Source organism: Enhydra lutris, unplaced genomic scaffold, assembly GCF_002288905.1.
Source record: "Enhydra lutris kenyoni isolate GAN:26980312 unplaced genomic scaffold, ASM228890v2 scaffoldscaffold109, whole genome shotgun sequence".
In the NCBI taxonomy this organism is placed as follows: Eukaryota; Metazoa; Chordata; class Mammalia; order Carnivora; family Mustelidae; genus Enhydra; species Enhydra lutris.
Window position 1 is genome coordinate 376,086 of NW_019154193.1, and position 14,595 is coordinate 390,680.

The 14,595-nt window shown below is 41.7% G+C and overlaps 1 protein-coding gene across 1 annotated transcript in view; it reads right to left on the reverse strand.

The window, feature by feature from the left end:
- The window catches only part of LOC111139474 (phosphatidylinositol glycan anchor biosynthesis class L), a 63,405-nt gene extending 49,080 nt beyond the window's left edge, over window positions 1-14,325 (reverse strand). The window contains exons 1-2 of the mRNA XM_022491741.1: window positions 14,089-14,325; window positions 8,458-8,557 (exon numbers count right to left, since the gene is read on the reverse strand). Of these exons, the coding sequence (XP_022347449.1) occupies window positions 8,458-8,557; window positions 14,089-14,323 (335 nt within the window). The 5' untranslated portion in view covers window positions 14,324-14,325. The remainder of the gene's footprint in view (window positions 1-8,457; window positions 8,558-14,088) is intronic.
- Window positions 14,326-14,595: the final 270 nt, after the last annotated feature.

Sequence of the window (14,595 nt, forward strand, 5' to 3'; positions counted from 1 at the left end):
CTGCCTACTTGTGATCTCTGTCTGTCAAATAAATAAATAAAATCTTTAAAAATATATATATATATAAAATTTAGAAATTATATATATATATATTTTTTAAAAATCAAACTGTACAAAATTCTGTAGAATTAAAAAGTGAAAGTATCCCTCTTCCCTGCCCCAATTAAGTAGCAGGTACTATTAACAAGTCTGGCACATATCTTTTTTTCATTTTAAGGATTTATTCATTTATTTTAGAGAGAGAGAGAGACAGAGAGTGTGAGAGGCAGGGGAAGAGGGAAAGGGAGAGAATCTCAATCAGACTCCATGCTGAGACGGGAGCTAGAAGGGCATGGATCTCAGGACCCTGACAGCACGACCTGAACTTCAGCATATGCACAGTGAGAGAGCTTTGCACAAATACAGCAGCAATGACGGTTAATGCCAGCACCTACTAGTTAGCTCCGAAACCTTGAACTTCTCTTTCTTCAACATGTAGCACGGTACGCTGCCCATTCCAGACATTTAATATATATCCGTTAACAACAATTTAATATCCTATGACTCAAATTAGCAGAATACCTATGGAGGCATTAAGAACCAGGTAAAGTCACCCAAAGTATCCATTTAGTTGTCCAATGATGGAGACTATGCCTTCTTTTCTTGACAACTGAACAGTCTTGCCTCTGTAAGTGATTAGGTGAGTGGTTTACTGGGGTGAGCTCCTCGGGCCACATGTTTTTCTGAAATCAAGCAAGGAGGCTTAGAACAATGGAAGAAAGAACTGACCACACACAACGCCAACCAGATGTATTCTCCAATACACGCTGGTCTGGTCGCAATAGGGTGACCTACTTTCCTGAAGAAAAGCAGGAATCAATTCTGTCTTCCTTGCTAGTTTTGGTTCCTACCACTGCCATTTATTAAATGACCTTGGAGAATTCTCTTAATCTCTCTGAGCTTCAGCTTCCTTGTGTGAAATAAAGAAAGGATGATAAAACGCAATCTGTAGGGACGCCTGGGTGGCTCAGTTGGTTAAGCAGCTGCCTTCGGCTCAGGTCATGATCCCGGCGTCCTGGGATCGAGTCCCACATGGGGCTCCTTGCTCGGCAGGGAGCCTGCTTCTCCCTCTGCCGCTGCCTGCCATTCTGTCTGCCTGTGCTCGCTCTCTCTCTGACAAATAAATAAATAAAATCTTAAAAAAACAAAAAACAAAAAACCCAATCTGTACAGTCAGTCAAAGACTCAAACAAGACAGCCTTTGAGAACATGTGTTGGGCATGGGGCAGATATGAGACAGAGTAGTGGAGGCAGAAGCTCTGGACCCAGACTGTCTCAGTTCAAATGCCAGCTCTAGCAGTTACTAGCTGGATAACCTCAGGCAAATTATTCAACCTCTCACCAAACCACGGCTTCTTATCCACAACATGGGAAAAATTATTGGATTATTTCGAGGAGTAAGTGAGATCATGTCTTTAGTATGGTTTTTGGCACTGACAGTAATGGCTCAATACTTATTTACCATTATCACTATGAGTGTAAGTCTTCCATAAAACTTTCCTTTTCTCTTCCTCCCCCAAATTCTTTTCTTTGGCTCCTCTGAATAACCTAAAGTAAGATTCCAAAGCTCTGCTTTTTCTGGGTTATGAAATGTGAGGCTGAAAGAATGAATAAAGATGGAATGTTGCTAGGGACTGAATTGTATCCTCCCAAAATTCATGTGTCGAAGCCTTATCCTCCTATGTGACTGTATTTGGAGATAGGGTTTTTAGGAAGTAATTAAGGTTAAATGAGGTCATAATTGTGGAGCCCTAATCCTGTAAGACTGGCGGCCTTGTAAGTACAGAATGAGAAATTTCTTTGTCTCCTCTCTGTGTGAGCATACAGAAGAAATCAGCCATCTGCAAGCCAAGATGCACACCCTCTCCAGAAACTTCCGGCCTCCAGAACTGAGAGATAATGAATTTCTGTTGGTTAAGCCGTGCAGGCTGCTGTATTTGGTTATGGCAGCCTGAGCTAAGACACGTGGCTTTCTTGACTTCTTCAAACTGGATTCTTGAAGTGTTTACTTTGGACAAGTTGACTACCTCTCTACTGTTGCATTTCACAAGTAGGGGATATTCCTGAAGCTACATGATCTTCAAAATACATACAAAAATTAGTAAATCGAGACAGATGGTGAGAATGATGACCTGGATAACCAAGCTAAGATCTCTGTTTTGAGGGCAGTTTTCACGCAGATCTGGCTCTGAATCAAACATCCTGCATTGCTGGGCAAAGCAGACACCGCACAGGGGGATGTCTGTGTGTGCAAACAGGGTGCTGGGGCACAAGCCCATTCGTATTATTACTGATCTTTTTTTTTTTTAAAGATTTTATTTATTTATTTGACAGAGAGAGATCACAAGTAGGCAGAGAGGCAGGCAGAGAGAGAGAGAGAGAGGGAAGCAGGCTCCCTGCTGAGCAGAGAGCCTGATGCGGGACTCGATCCCAGGATCCTGAGATCATGACCTGAGCCGAAGGCAGTGGCTTAACCCACTGAGCCACCCAGGCGCCCCGTATTATTACTGATCTTAATGGTGAGAAAAGAAATCACAAGTACCCTGACAGAGTAAAAGGGAAGTATGTCACTTTGAAAAACAAACAAGCAAGCGATTTCTTTCACAGATTCACTCAAAACCATATTATTTTTCAAGGCTTACAGAGGAGGAAGTTTAGGAACAGAGATTAAGTAACTTAATAAAGTGACAGCTAATAACTCGATAAAGCTGGGGCAGTTGGGGAAGTCTGGCTCTAGAAAGCATGGCAGAACCTCTTAGCACAGATAAGAGAAAAAATTCCCCATGATGACCCCAGTTTTCCCCCAGCCAAGGAAAACAGAGAATAAATTAAACTTTTTTTTTTCTTTTTTTTTTTTTAAAGATTTTATTTTTTTATTTGTCAGAGAGAGAGAGGGAGAGAGAGCGAGCACAGGCAGACAGAATGGCAGGCAGAAGCAGAGGGAGAAGCAGGCTCCCTGACGAGCAAGGAGCCCGATGTGGGACTCGATCCCAGGATGCTGGGATCATGACCCGAGCTGAAGGCAGCTGCTTAACCAATTGAGCCACCCAGGCGTCCCAACTTTTTTCTTTTTATTACATCAGTAATCTCTACACCCAATGTCGGGCTTGAACTCACAACCCCAAGATCAACAGTCACATGTTCTTCTGACTGAGACCGCCAGGCACCCTTGAAAGTTTTTTCTAGTCTCTTCGTAGGGTACTGAAATGATAGGAGCCCCCAAATGCAACGCAATGAAGCTCAGTTCCCAACAAAAATGCCTAACACAATGAAGAATATCTTTTTAAAAAAGATTTTAATTTATTTACTTATTTGAGAGAAAGAGCAAGAATGGGGGAGGGGTAGAAAGGGAGGAAAGGGAGAGGGTGAGAATCTCAAACAGACTGTGCTGAGTGAGGAACTCTAGGCAGGGCTTGATCTCACCACCCTGAGATCATGACCTGAGCTGAAACCTAGAGCCTGGTGCTTAACCGACTGGCCACCCAGGCACCCCAAGAATATCCTTCCTAATCGGCAGCCAACACAGTTAATGGTAAAACACTAGATGTGTTCTCAGTCAATTCATCAATGCAGATCAAGTTACCTGTTCTTACCACAACTGTCAAACATAGTTTAAGAAATTCCACCCAAAGTTATAATAAGAAGTAGAACACAAGTAAGAGACGTAAATAGGAAAATGAAAGACTGTATTAGCATTATTTGCAGGGATAACTGATAACGCTAAGAAAATCAAGTGAAATGCTGTTAGGTTCTTTAAAGATGTTTTTTAAGTGGATGGGTATAAAAAAAAATACACAAAAAAGTCAGTAAATATTCTCCATACCATCAGTGAAGTCTTAAAAACAAGTGTATCAGAAGAAGTCTTATTCATAACAACAACAAAAAGTAAGATAAGCCATAATAACCTTAGTAAGAATGTTTTTGGTACCCAGATGAAAGAAACTATTAGTCCTGTCCTTTGTCTCAGTAATTCATCATCTAGGAATCTACCCAAGGAAAAGGTCAGAACTTCAAAGATTTATTATCAGATTTTAAAATACTTTAATATTGGGAAAATTCAAATACTCAATAGTAGTAGTTATGACCTGATTAATTCAACATTAACCAGGTCATAACACATCCTTGTGATGAAATCTTTAAGACCATTCTAAGGACTATTTAGTGACTTGGGGAAATGCTAAAAATGCTCTCTCATGAAAAAAGGGAGGATATAGAATTTTTTCTAGCATCTGATGCTAATTTTGCTTAATATTGGGGTTCTTCTCTGAGCAGGGAATTCTTATTTGCTTCACAATTTCCTGAACCATCCCCATGCCTACTCCTTGGGTTACATGATACCAAATGCGTAATTTTCCTCCTTATTTGTGGTTTTCTCTTCTTGCCTTGACTAATCTCTATACTCTCTTATCGCCCCACCGATCCAAGCGAGGGTGACTGCAGCCACTCCAATGGTTTTAATTCTTCCATATGCTAAGGATGTCTGATCTGTTCTTTCCCATAACCCAATTCTCGTCCTAAACTATGAGAGCTGACCTTTATCCACCTAGCTCTCTATGCCTGCAATTTCCATTATCCCAGATTTCTTCTGTTCTTGAACCATCTTCAATAAGACTCACATCATCCCCTCATCTCCATCTTACCTGCTGGACTCTAAATTGACACCTTTTCCTTTTGCCAGGACTCACGCATGAGACTGATTAGTCTGTGGTCCTAAGCTTTTCAATCCATTCTATCATCAGAGTGATCATTCTTTTTTTTTTTTTTTAAGGTTTTATTTATTTATTTGACAGACAGAGATCACAAGTAGGCAGAGAGGCAGGCAGAGAGAGGAAGGGAAGCAGGCTCCCCACTGAGCAAAGAGCCCGATGCGGGGCTTGATCCCAGGACCCTGAGATCATACCTGAGCCAAAGGCAGCGGCTTTAACCCACTGAACCACCCAGGCGCCCCCAGAGTGATCATTCTAAAACTTCAATTAATTAGTTAATTAATTAGAGAGAGCACAAGTGGGATGGGGTAGAGGGGCAGAGGAAGGGAGAGTGAATCCTAAGCAGGCTCCATGCTCAGTGCGGAGCCCAACTTGGGCTTGATCTCATGACCCTGAGGATCATGACCTGGGCTGAAATCAAGAGTCCCTTGGTGGGGCTCCTGGGAGGCTCAGTTGTTAAGCATCTGCCTTCGGCTCAGGTCATGATCCTAGGGTCCTGGGATCGAGCTCCAGATCAGGTTCCTTGCTCAGCAGGGAGCCTGCTTCTCCCCTGCCTGCCATTCCCCATGCTTGCTCTCTGTCTCTCTCATTCACTCTGTCAAATAAACAAATAAAATCTTAAAAAAAAGGAGTCCCTTGGTCAACCTACTGAGCTACCCAGGCACCCCCAGAGTGATCATTCTAAAGCAAACAACTTAATCATCGGTCTCCACTATTGTTTCTGTTTCTATTGTGATGTCATGAAGGTTCAAATAGTAAGAGATACATGTCTGCCAGGACTAATTTATTTGCCGCTCATCTAAACTCCATCTCCCACCCCCAACCTCTTCCACTGTGGGAGGAAGCAGCTAATTAAAGCAGGTGCTGAAATGAAAAAGGAAACCCAGAGAGAGTGACTCAGCTCATGGACAATGCATGGGGACAATCAAAGCCTAGCAATCCATCAGATTTTTCTCAACAAAGTGGTCTTTTTTTTTTTTTTAAACATTTTTATTTATTTATTTGACAGAGAGAGAGTATAAGCTGGGGGATCAGAAGAGGGAGAAGCAGGCTCCCTGCTGAGCAGGGATTCCCTATGCGGAGCTTGATTCCAGAACCCTAGGATCATGACCTGAGCTGAAGGCAGATGCTTAACTGACTGAGGCACCCAGGTGCCCCTGAATTTTTTTAATTGAAGAGGCAGGTCGATAACAATACATTAACATATATTAATACATGCCAGAAAATAATCAGAGAAAAGGCACGTGGTATGGTACTCGGAATTTTTTCTATTATAAAAAGTTACGAACAAACAAAAAAGTTAAAAGATTAGTATAATCTACTCTTGTGTATCTTTCACCAGGGTTGAAACTGTTAATATTTTACTATTTTGGCTTAATCTATATAGGTATGCATTTTTTTTTTTTCTGAATCATTCTGAAGTATATTGCAGACATTATGGTCAGTTATATTATATTTAGCCTTGGTTTTTAATATCTGCTTTTCAAGTATTTTTTTATTCATGTTTTATAAAATCCTTAAAGATTTAAAAAGAGAATAATTATGTTCATGTTGTTAGAAAGCAAGACTTACAGTGTGAGAGAAAAGAGATTTGATGTAAAAATCAAAGGTATTAAACAAAACCCCTGAAATATTAACTCTACATTGTAAGCATTAGTATTCCTGATTTCTTTTTCCTTAAAAAAATACATATTAACCAGCTCTGTCCACCGTTAACACTGTAGCAGTAAACACTCCTAGTAACTCTGGTTATGGTCTCTAAATACCATACCCTCCCAAGAGAAACCAAAGCTCCTCGGAGGGAGGGCTGATGCCAGGACTGGGGCAGGAATGCATACAAGAAGGTGCTGGGAAATCTCATCGTCCCTGACAGCAAGCAAATCCTACAAAACTAAAGAGACCATGACAAAGGACCCAGGAGCTAACATTAAGAGGCTCAAGAGTCAAAGATGAGACAATTGGAGAAACAAAGAACACAACCAAAACAGAAACCCTGAATACATAAAAACACATAGGTACCCGATGGAATAAAAAAGTGCCCTCCCCATCCAAGCCATAAAACAATGGGTTATCACTGGAGGTACACAGGGCATCGACTCCTTATTCTGAAAATGGCAATTAAAGAATTAAGCATTTAGGGGCGCCAAGGTGGCTCAGTCGGTTAAGCGTCTATCTTTGGCTCAGGTAAGGATCCTGGGACCTGGGATGGAGCCCTCAGTAGGGCTCCCTGCTCAGCAGCAGGGAGTCTGCTTCTCCCTCTGCCACTCTCCCTGCTCCTGCTCCCACTCCCTCTCTCTCTCAAATAAATAAATAAAATTAAAAAGAAAAAGAATTAAGCTTTACCCTGTCTTTTCAGATCAAATTATATACTAGGGTAACTACATAGCCCCAGCTGATAAAGTTTTGCTTTGCTGAAGAATTACAGCTAATACATTTAGAATGCAGGAGACATTCAGACACTCAGCATTTGGCTATTTCTAGTTAACCAATGATTCAGGCAATCATGAAAGCATTACATGAAAGGTGGGTGTGGGTCTTTGAAATGAAAGGAGCAGCCGTTGCCACGTGAATTCACTGATCAGTGGTAGAATCATTATAAGCGAGACGATCGATAGCATGTGGTCTCCTGAAATGATTCAATGTGACGTACACAGTAGTTTATAGCAGTATTCTCGCTCCTGAAAGTTATAGCTAAGTTCTAGTTTGCAAGAAATATGAATGATAGGGGCGCCTGGGTGGCTCAGTGGGTTAAGCCTCTGCCTTCAGCGCGTGTCATGATCTCAGGGTCCTGGGATCGAGCCCCGCATCGGGCTCTCTGCTCAGCAGGGAGCCTGCTTCCTCCTCTCTCTCTGCCTGCTCTCTGCCTACTTGTGATCTCTGTCAAATAAATAAATAAAATCTTTAAAAAAAAAGAAATATGAATGATAGAAGAACAACTTAACACCATGAGAAGACAGGCAGACAAGTCCAGAAGGCATGACATTCTATAGGACAACTAAGCTTTTTTCAACAAAGACAAGGTGGGGGAGGGAGGAAAGGACAATGAATGGCAGAGTATCAACCAACTATATCCTGCGTGGACTCATTTAGGCCCTGACATGAACAAACCCAACTGAAAACACTTTGAGCTACTTGGAGAAATGTCAGTATGGACTGGGTGCTGGGAGGACATCAACATTAATTATTAATTATTAACTTTGTTGGATGTGATGGTAATGGCATTGAAAGAATGTCTATCTTCTTAAAAATGTATATCTCTCTATCTTCTTAAGGGATGTATACTTAACTACGCACGGGTGAAACAACCTGATGGCTAGATTTTCTTTAGAAAGGCTTCGCACACACAACAGATGTGAAATGGGGGTAGACGAAGCAAGTATAGAAAAGGCTTGATAATTACTGGGCTTCAGTAATAGGCATACGGGGGTTCATGACATGGTTCTTTATCCTTCTGTGTATTTTTGAAATTTTTGTAACAATATTTTTTCAAGATTAAAAGAGAAGTAGCTATTTTTAGAGACAGAATCTGAACAGAAGTTGAAAACATTTATTTGCATTACACTGTCATTTAAAAACAAATGTGAAACTATTTTAAGTGGACTTCTCAAATAAGATGTTCTTACCCACCCACATTAGTTTTTTTTATGTCTTTTGAGCATACTGCTGCCTATTTATGGCCAATAAATTTCTACATTTTTGAAGGATAGATTACCTGTTATCAATAATCATTATACTGGAACGTGGAATCCCCAAAACATCACAGCTCTGCAAAAGTTCTTTCTTACGTATCTCCCCTTGATTGTAGTAATTTCCTGAAGATAACAAATATACAGTGGCAGATTTCTTTGATAGTGGAAATCTATCAGTTTATTCATTCTTATCTTGTTCCCTAGGGGACGTAAGCCACCTGAAAAATTTGTGGTTATGATAAAAAGCTGAAGGAAATACTATTCACTCCTGTGAGATGACTGACAGCAGCCCAGTCTTTAGAATCATCACCATTTAATCCTTCCCCATCTCTGGATCTACCTGTCTGTCCCTCTGTCTGTCTGCCTGCATTTTAGCTGCATGCTACGGGCAGTACTGCACACCGCTAAGACCATGGACTTTGGAGTTCAGCAGATTTAAAACTTCCTCTTCCCAAACTGCCCAGAGTAAGTCAGGTACCTGGGCATGCTATTAATTTGGGAATCTTTAAATTGATAGTCCTTAAATATCTGCTGAACATTTATTTAAAGAAGAGGCTCTTACTCCTGAGTATTACAGGAAAATGTGTCCCTGGGGGATCTTGACCACATCAGTGCCCCAAATAGCTTATATATCCTTTCTTTTCCCAACACATATATTCTGTTTCCTACAAATCGTTCTGCTAAGTACGGCTTCTCCGTATCCTTACAATAATATACAGTGAAGGTTTAGGACCACTTAAACTGACTTACGAGCAATTGTCTAGCTAATGCACCCCTTAATTCAACTCTCCGGCAGATAATCGCATGTGTACCGTGTGCTAGTTACTTAACTTTCCTGAGCCACAGGGTTTCCACCTGTGAAGTGGAGATGACCATCTCCTACGGCTGTCCTGAGAATTCCATGAGACAATACATAGCCACCCAGTTCAGTATGCAGTGTTTTCTCTTTCCTCAACTTCTTTAGCTTTACACTCCACCCCCCCCACCCCGTTTCATTTCTTCCTAAATGACAATCCATTTTCATCGTCCTGACCAAATGACATCCCCTCTGGTAAGTCTCCCACTTTTCCCCAGCAAGGAATCATTTCCAGTATTCTGCTCAGACATATGAACTTTTCTCCATGATCAGATTATTATAAATTCCTAAATGTCATTGACCTTAAATGTCACAGTCTCATTCAACTTTGTGTCATCCTGGTGTCCAGAACACTTCAGGCACTCAGGAAGCACTGAACCAAGAGGGGCTTCCTTTACAAGCCAGATAACCCAGAGGAAAACAGCACCACCAGACCTTTCGAATTTGGCCGGAGTTACTTTAGTACTACTTGTGAACTGTTTGCACCCAGAAAGGAGACAGTCATTATACGGTATCCAACACAGGGATTAACCCTAAGACTCCAGATGATAACTTAGTTTTATATCGTCTTTATCACTGTATTTTAGTTTCTTTTTTTAAAAAAATAAATTAAGAGTGTGGGTAATGTTTAATCTGTACCTTTTTGAGTGAGTTGGGGATTTTAAAAGTAATTAAAAAAATAGAAGTAATTAAAAATTTCTAAGAGGGGTGCCTGGGTGGCTTGGTCGGTTGAGCATCCAATCCTTGATTTCGGCTCAGGCCAGGATCTCAGGCTCTTGAGAAGGAGCCCGGAGTCATGGGCTCCGTGCTGGGTGTGGTGCCTGCTTAAGATTCTCTCTCCTCCTCTCACTGTACCCCCTACCCCCATGCTCTCTCTTATAAATAAATTAATCTTTCAAAAACATTACAAGAGAGAACTGTTTATTTATTTATTTTTTTTAAAGATTTTATTTATTTGACAGAGACACAGAGACATCAAGAGAGGGAATACAAGAAGGGGGAGTGGGAGAGGGAGAAGCAGACTTCCTGCTGAGCAGGGAGCCCAATTCCAGGCTTGATCCCAGGAAGCTGGGATCATGACCCGAGTCAAAGTCAGACGCTTAATGACTGAGCCACCCAGGTGCCCCAAAAGAGAGCAATTTAAATGCCAAATTCAAGTCAGAGGAAACACTTGCAAGACAAAGCTACTGTGTGTTTAATATGTACCAAGGGAATACTATATATTTTTTCATTTGAAAAAAAATTTTTTTTTTTTTTTTTAAAGATTTTTTTATTTATTTATTTGTCAGAGAGAGAGAGAGGGAGAGAGCACAGGCAGACAGAATGGCAGGCAGAGGCAGAGGGAGAAGCAGGCTCCCTGACGAGCAAGGAGCCCGATGTGGGACTCGATCCCAGGACGCTGGGATCATGACCTGAGCTGAAGGCAGCTGCTTAACCAACTGAGCCACCCAGGCGTCCCTGAAAAAATTTTAATTTCTGGTTTTAACCTCCTGAAAAACAAGGAGAAATTTACTGAAGAAGTCACTGCACCTATAATACTTGGTAAATAATATCCAGGTTTCTCTCCTAGATCTTGAACCAAATATGTTATAATTTGACTCCCATAGCTGTAATGTAAAACACAAATACCATTAAAAGCAAACAATGAGGGACGCCTGGGTGGCTCAGTTGGTTGGACGACTGCCTTCGGCTCAGGTCATGATCCTGGAGTCCTGGGATCGAGTCCAGCATCGGGCTCCCAGCTCCACGGGGAGTCTGCTTCTCTCTCTGACCTTCTCCTCGCTCATGCTCTCTCTCACTGTCTCTCTCAAATAAGTAAATAAAATCTTAAAAAAAAAAAAAAGCAAACAATGAGGCCATTACCTGTATCTATTTACAGTTAATATCCTTAATAGCACAAACTGAGTAGGAAAATGCTCAGACCCATATTCTCAATACATGAAAAATGGGTTAAACTCATTGGCAACAAAAGATTTGAGGGGAAAAAGTGTTATGCCAAGAAGTAATATAAAAAAATACTAGTCAGTGCTAGAGAGGGTGCTGTATTTAGGCAGATACTCTCACTACCTGTCAGTGAGGATATATGTTGGTATGTTTTGGAGAATCTGATTTGCATGCAAAGCCTTAAAAACAGCCAAATTTAGAAATCAGCCCTAATGAAATAATAAGAAACACATAAAGATGTTCACTGTTTTCTGTTAATAGTGATAAACTGGGAAAAAAATCCCTCTAAATATACATATAATAAAGGGATGACTCTATTAAGGTTTATCTCTACGAAACTATTTAAAAGGCTATTATCCTGAAACCAATGTTACACTCTATGTTCATTAACTAGAATCTAAATAAAAACTTGAAACAAACAAAGGCTATTATTATCTAGTTCTTATTAACATGGGTAAATGCTTATATTATGTTTCACAAGGATGTGATCCTAATCTAGCTTTTCACTGTTTTATTCCTAGGGTATAGAATAAGGACCAGTATATAATTTCTTTTAAGTACAAAGTTGTTTTTTTGTTTCTTTTTTTTTTTAATTAAAACTCTGCTTTTTAGAGCAGTTCTAGGTTCACAGAAAAATTGAGGGGAAGGTATGGAGATTTCACTTTAACCCTCATCCCTACACATGCATAGCCTTTCTCATTATCAACATCCCCCATGACAGTGCTATATGTTACAATGGGTGAACCTACACTGATACATCATAATCACCCAAAGTCCATAGTTTACGTTAGGGTTTCCTCTTGGTGGTGTACAGGATGAGGGCTTGGACAAAAATGTACAAAGACATGCATCCCTTACTATAATATCATACAGTATTTTCACTGCCAAAGAAGAATCTTCTGTGCTTCTCCAATTCACCCTCCTTTCGCCCCAACCCTGGGCAACCACTGATCTTTTTACTGTCTTTATCATTTTGCCTTCTCCAGAATGTCATATGGTTGTAATCACACAGTATGTAGCCTTTTCAGAGTGGTTTCCTTCACTTAGTGATATGCCGTTAAGGTTCCTCCATGTTTTTTGGATTCATAGCTCATTTCTTTTTAGCATTGAATAATATTCTATTGCCTGGATGTCCCAACTTACTTGTTTATTTCCTAACCGAAGGGTGTTTTGGTTGCACTCAAGTTTTGGCAATTATGAGTCAAGTTGCGATAAACATCTATGGGCAGGTTTTTGCGTGGACATATTTTCAACTCCTTTGGATAAACACCAGGGAGGGTGACTGCTGGAAGGTTTGGTAAGAGCATGTTTAGTTTTTATAAGAAACTGCCAAATTAAGTCTCCCAAAGTGGGTGAAGCAGGGACGCCTGGGTGGCTCAGTTGGTTGAGCGGCTGCCTCCGGCTCGGGTCATGATCCCGGCGTCCTGGGATTGAGTCCCGTATCGGGCTTCGTGCTCGGCAGGGAGCCTGCTTCTCCCTCTGCCTCTGCCTGCCTCTCGGCCTACTTGTGATTTCTCTCTCTCTGACAAATAAATAAAATCTTAAAAAAAAGTGGGTGAAGCATTTTGCATTCCCACTACCAACGAGTAAGAGTTCCTGTTTCTTCACATCCTATGCATTTGGTGTTGTCAATGCTGTGGCTTTGACCTTCTAATAGTGTGCAGTGCACAGATTTTTTTTTCTTTTAAAAATGGCTCTTTTAAACCTATAATTTTTTTTATTTATTTAAATACAATTAATTAACATATGCACATACATTTTTAATAAATATTTGGTAGGGGCACCCAGGTGGCTCAATCTTGTAAGAGGCTGCCTTCTGCTGGGGTCATGCTCTTGGGGTCCTAGGATCAAGCCCCCAGTAGGGCTCTCTGCTCAGTGGGGAGTCTGCTTCTCTCTCGCCCTCTGTTTGTCCCCACTGTGCTCTCTCTCTCTCTCTCTCATAAATAAAATCTCTTAAAAAACAGCAAAAAATATTTGGTAAATAAGCGAAAACTAATGTTCAGTGAAAAATATAAAATTATATAAAATGGAGTATCTGTAAAAAAACAGTGTAGAAACAGAACTGTAATGACACACAACTAAGTGGGAAAAGAGGTCATGGGTATTTGTTAAAAATAACTTTATTGAGGTTTAATTTTACATACCCACTGTCTATGTACAGTTCAATGACATTTATACAGTTGGGCAAATATCATCAGTATCATGGTCAGTTTTTGTTTTCTCAGTCCATCTTTTCTGTATGATAAAGCAGGACTTACTCTTGGAGACGCCTCATCCCTCGAAGTTGGTGGAAATGAACTCTAAAATTACTATAAAATTATTTTCTAGTCTAATGATTTGAATCTCTCCCTTCAATCTGACATATGCAACGCTCTAGCACAAAGTGGATTTTAAAAGCCGCAGGAAGGTCCTGTGCTACCTTTCGGAGTAAAATGGCAAGGGTGGAGCAGGCACGCTACAGCCTAGATTGTTGGGTGTCCCACAGAAGATCATTATTCTTGGTCCTTTAGCATATAAAGAGGTTCCACAGAATAACGAGTAGAGAGTCGCAGTTCCCAGCGGAAACATAGGTATTAGATGCAAGAGATGTGAGCAGTTGTCTTGTGCTCCTCAATCCTGCTGGCAGGTAAGTACCTCAACTGGTGACGTCCCCCAACCCACCTGGGACGTTGGCCGCTGCAGTCCACAGGCTGGGGCCACCCTCCTCCGTGAAGTGCCCAGAGAAGGGACCTTCGTTGTCCTCACTTAGCTCCCTCAACTTAACTTCCCTTCGGGGAGAAGCCCACTGAGATAGGTTGGCACCTGAATACGCATCATAGCCCCCGCTCCCAGCGACCCGCCTACAGCCTCCTACCTGCAGAGAAGCAGAGCAAAGACAGCCGGTGCCTCAGGCGGGCCAAGCCTAGCAAAGTGGGAGCAAAGAACATGGCTTCATCGTCGGGGTGCGCGATCACCAGGAGGGTCTTGCTTCCATCTCCCGGGACGCCAGCCGGTTCCTGACTTTTCACTCTTTCCCAGGAATCCCAAACCCAGAGGAAGCCCCACGCTACGACCGCAGCGGCCAAACACAGAAAACCCACGGCTTCCATCCTCTCTGGGCGGCACTGCGCCTGCGCGGGAGGAAGGCTGCCGCACACCCAGCCTCCGGCGGGAAAACTGCACCCGCGGAAATTGCGTTCCGAGTTTAACTCTGGCCGGCTAGCGGCTTTCAACGTTGGGCTCCTGTTGTGGCTTTTGCAAGGACACCTCCAAACCGTTCTTTCTCTAGTTCTCTCCACTTTATGGAGCATCTACGACGTTTTTGCCTTCTGGGTTTCGGAGATGAGCCCCTTGCCGTCCAGCTTTCAGCCCCTGTCCTTAC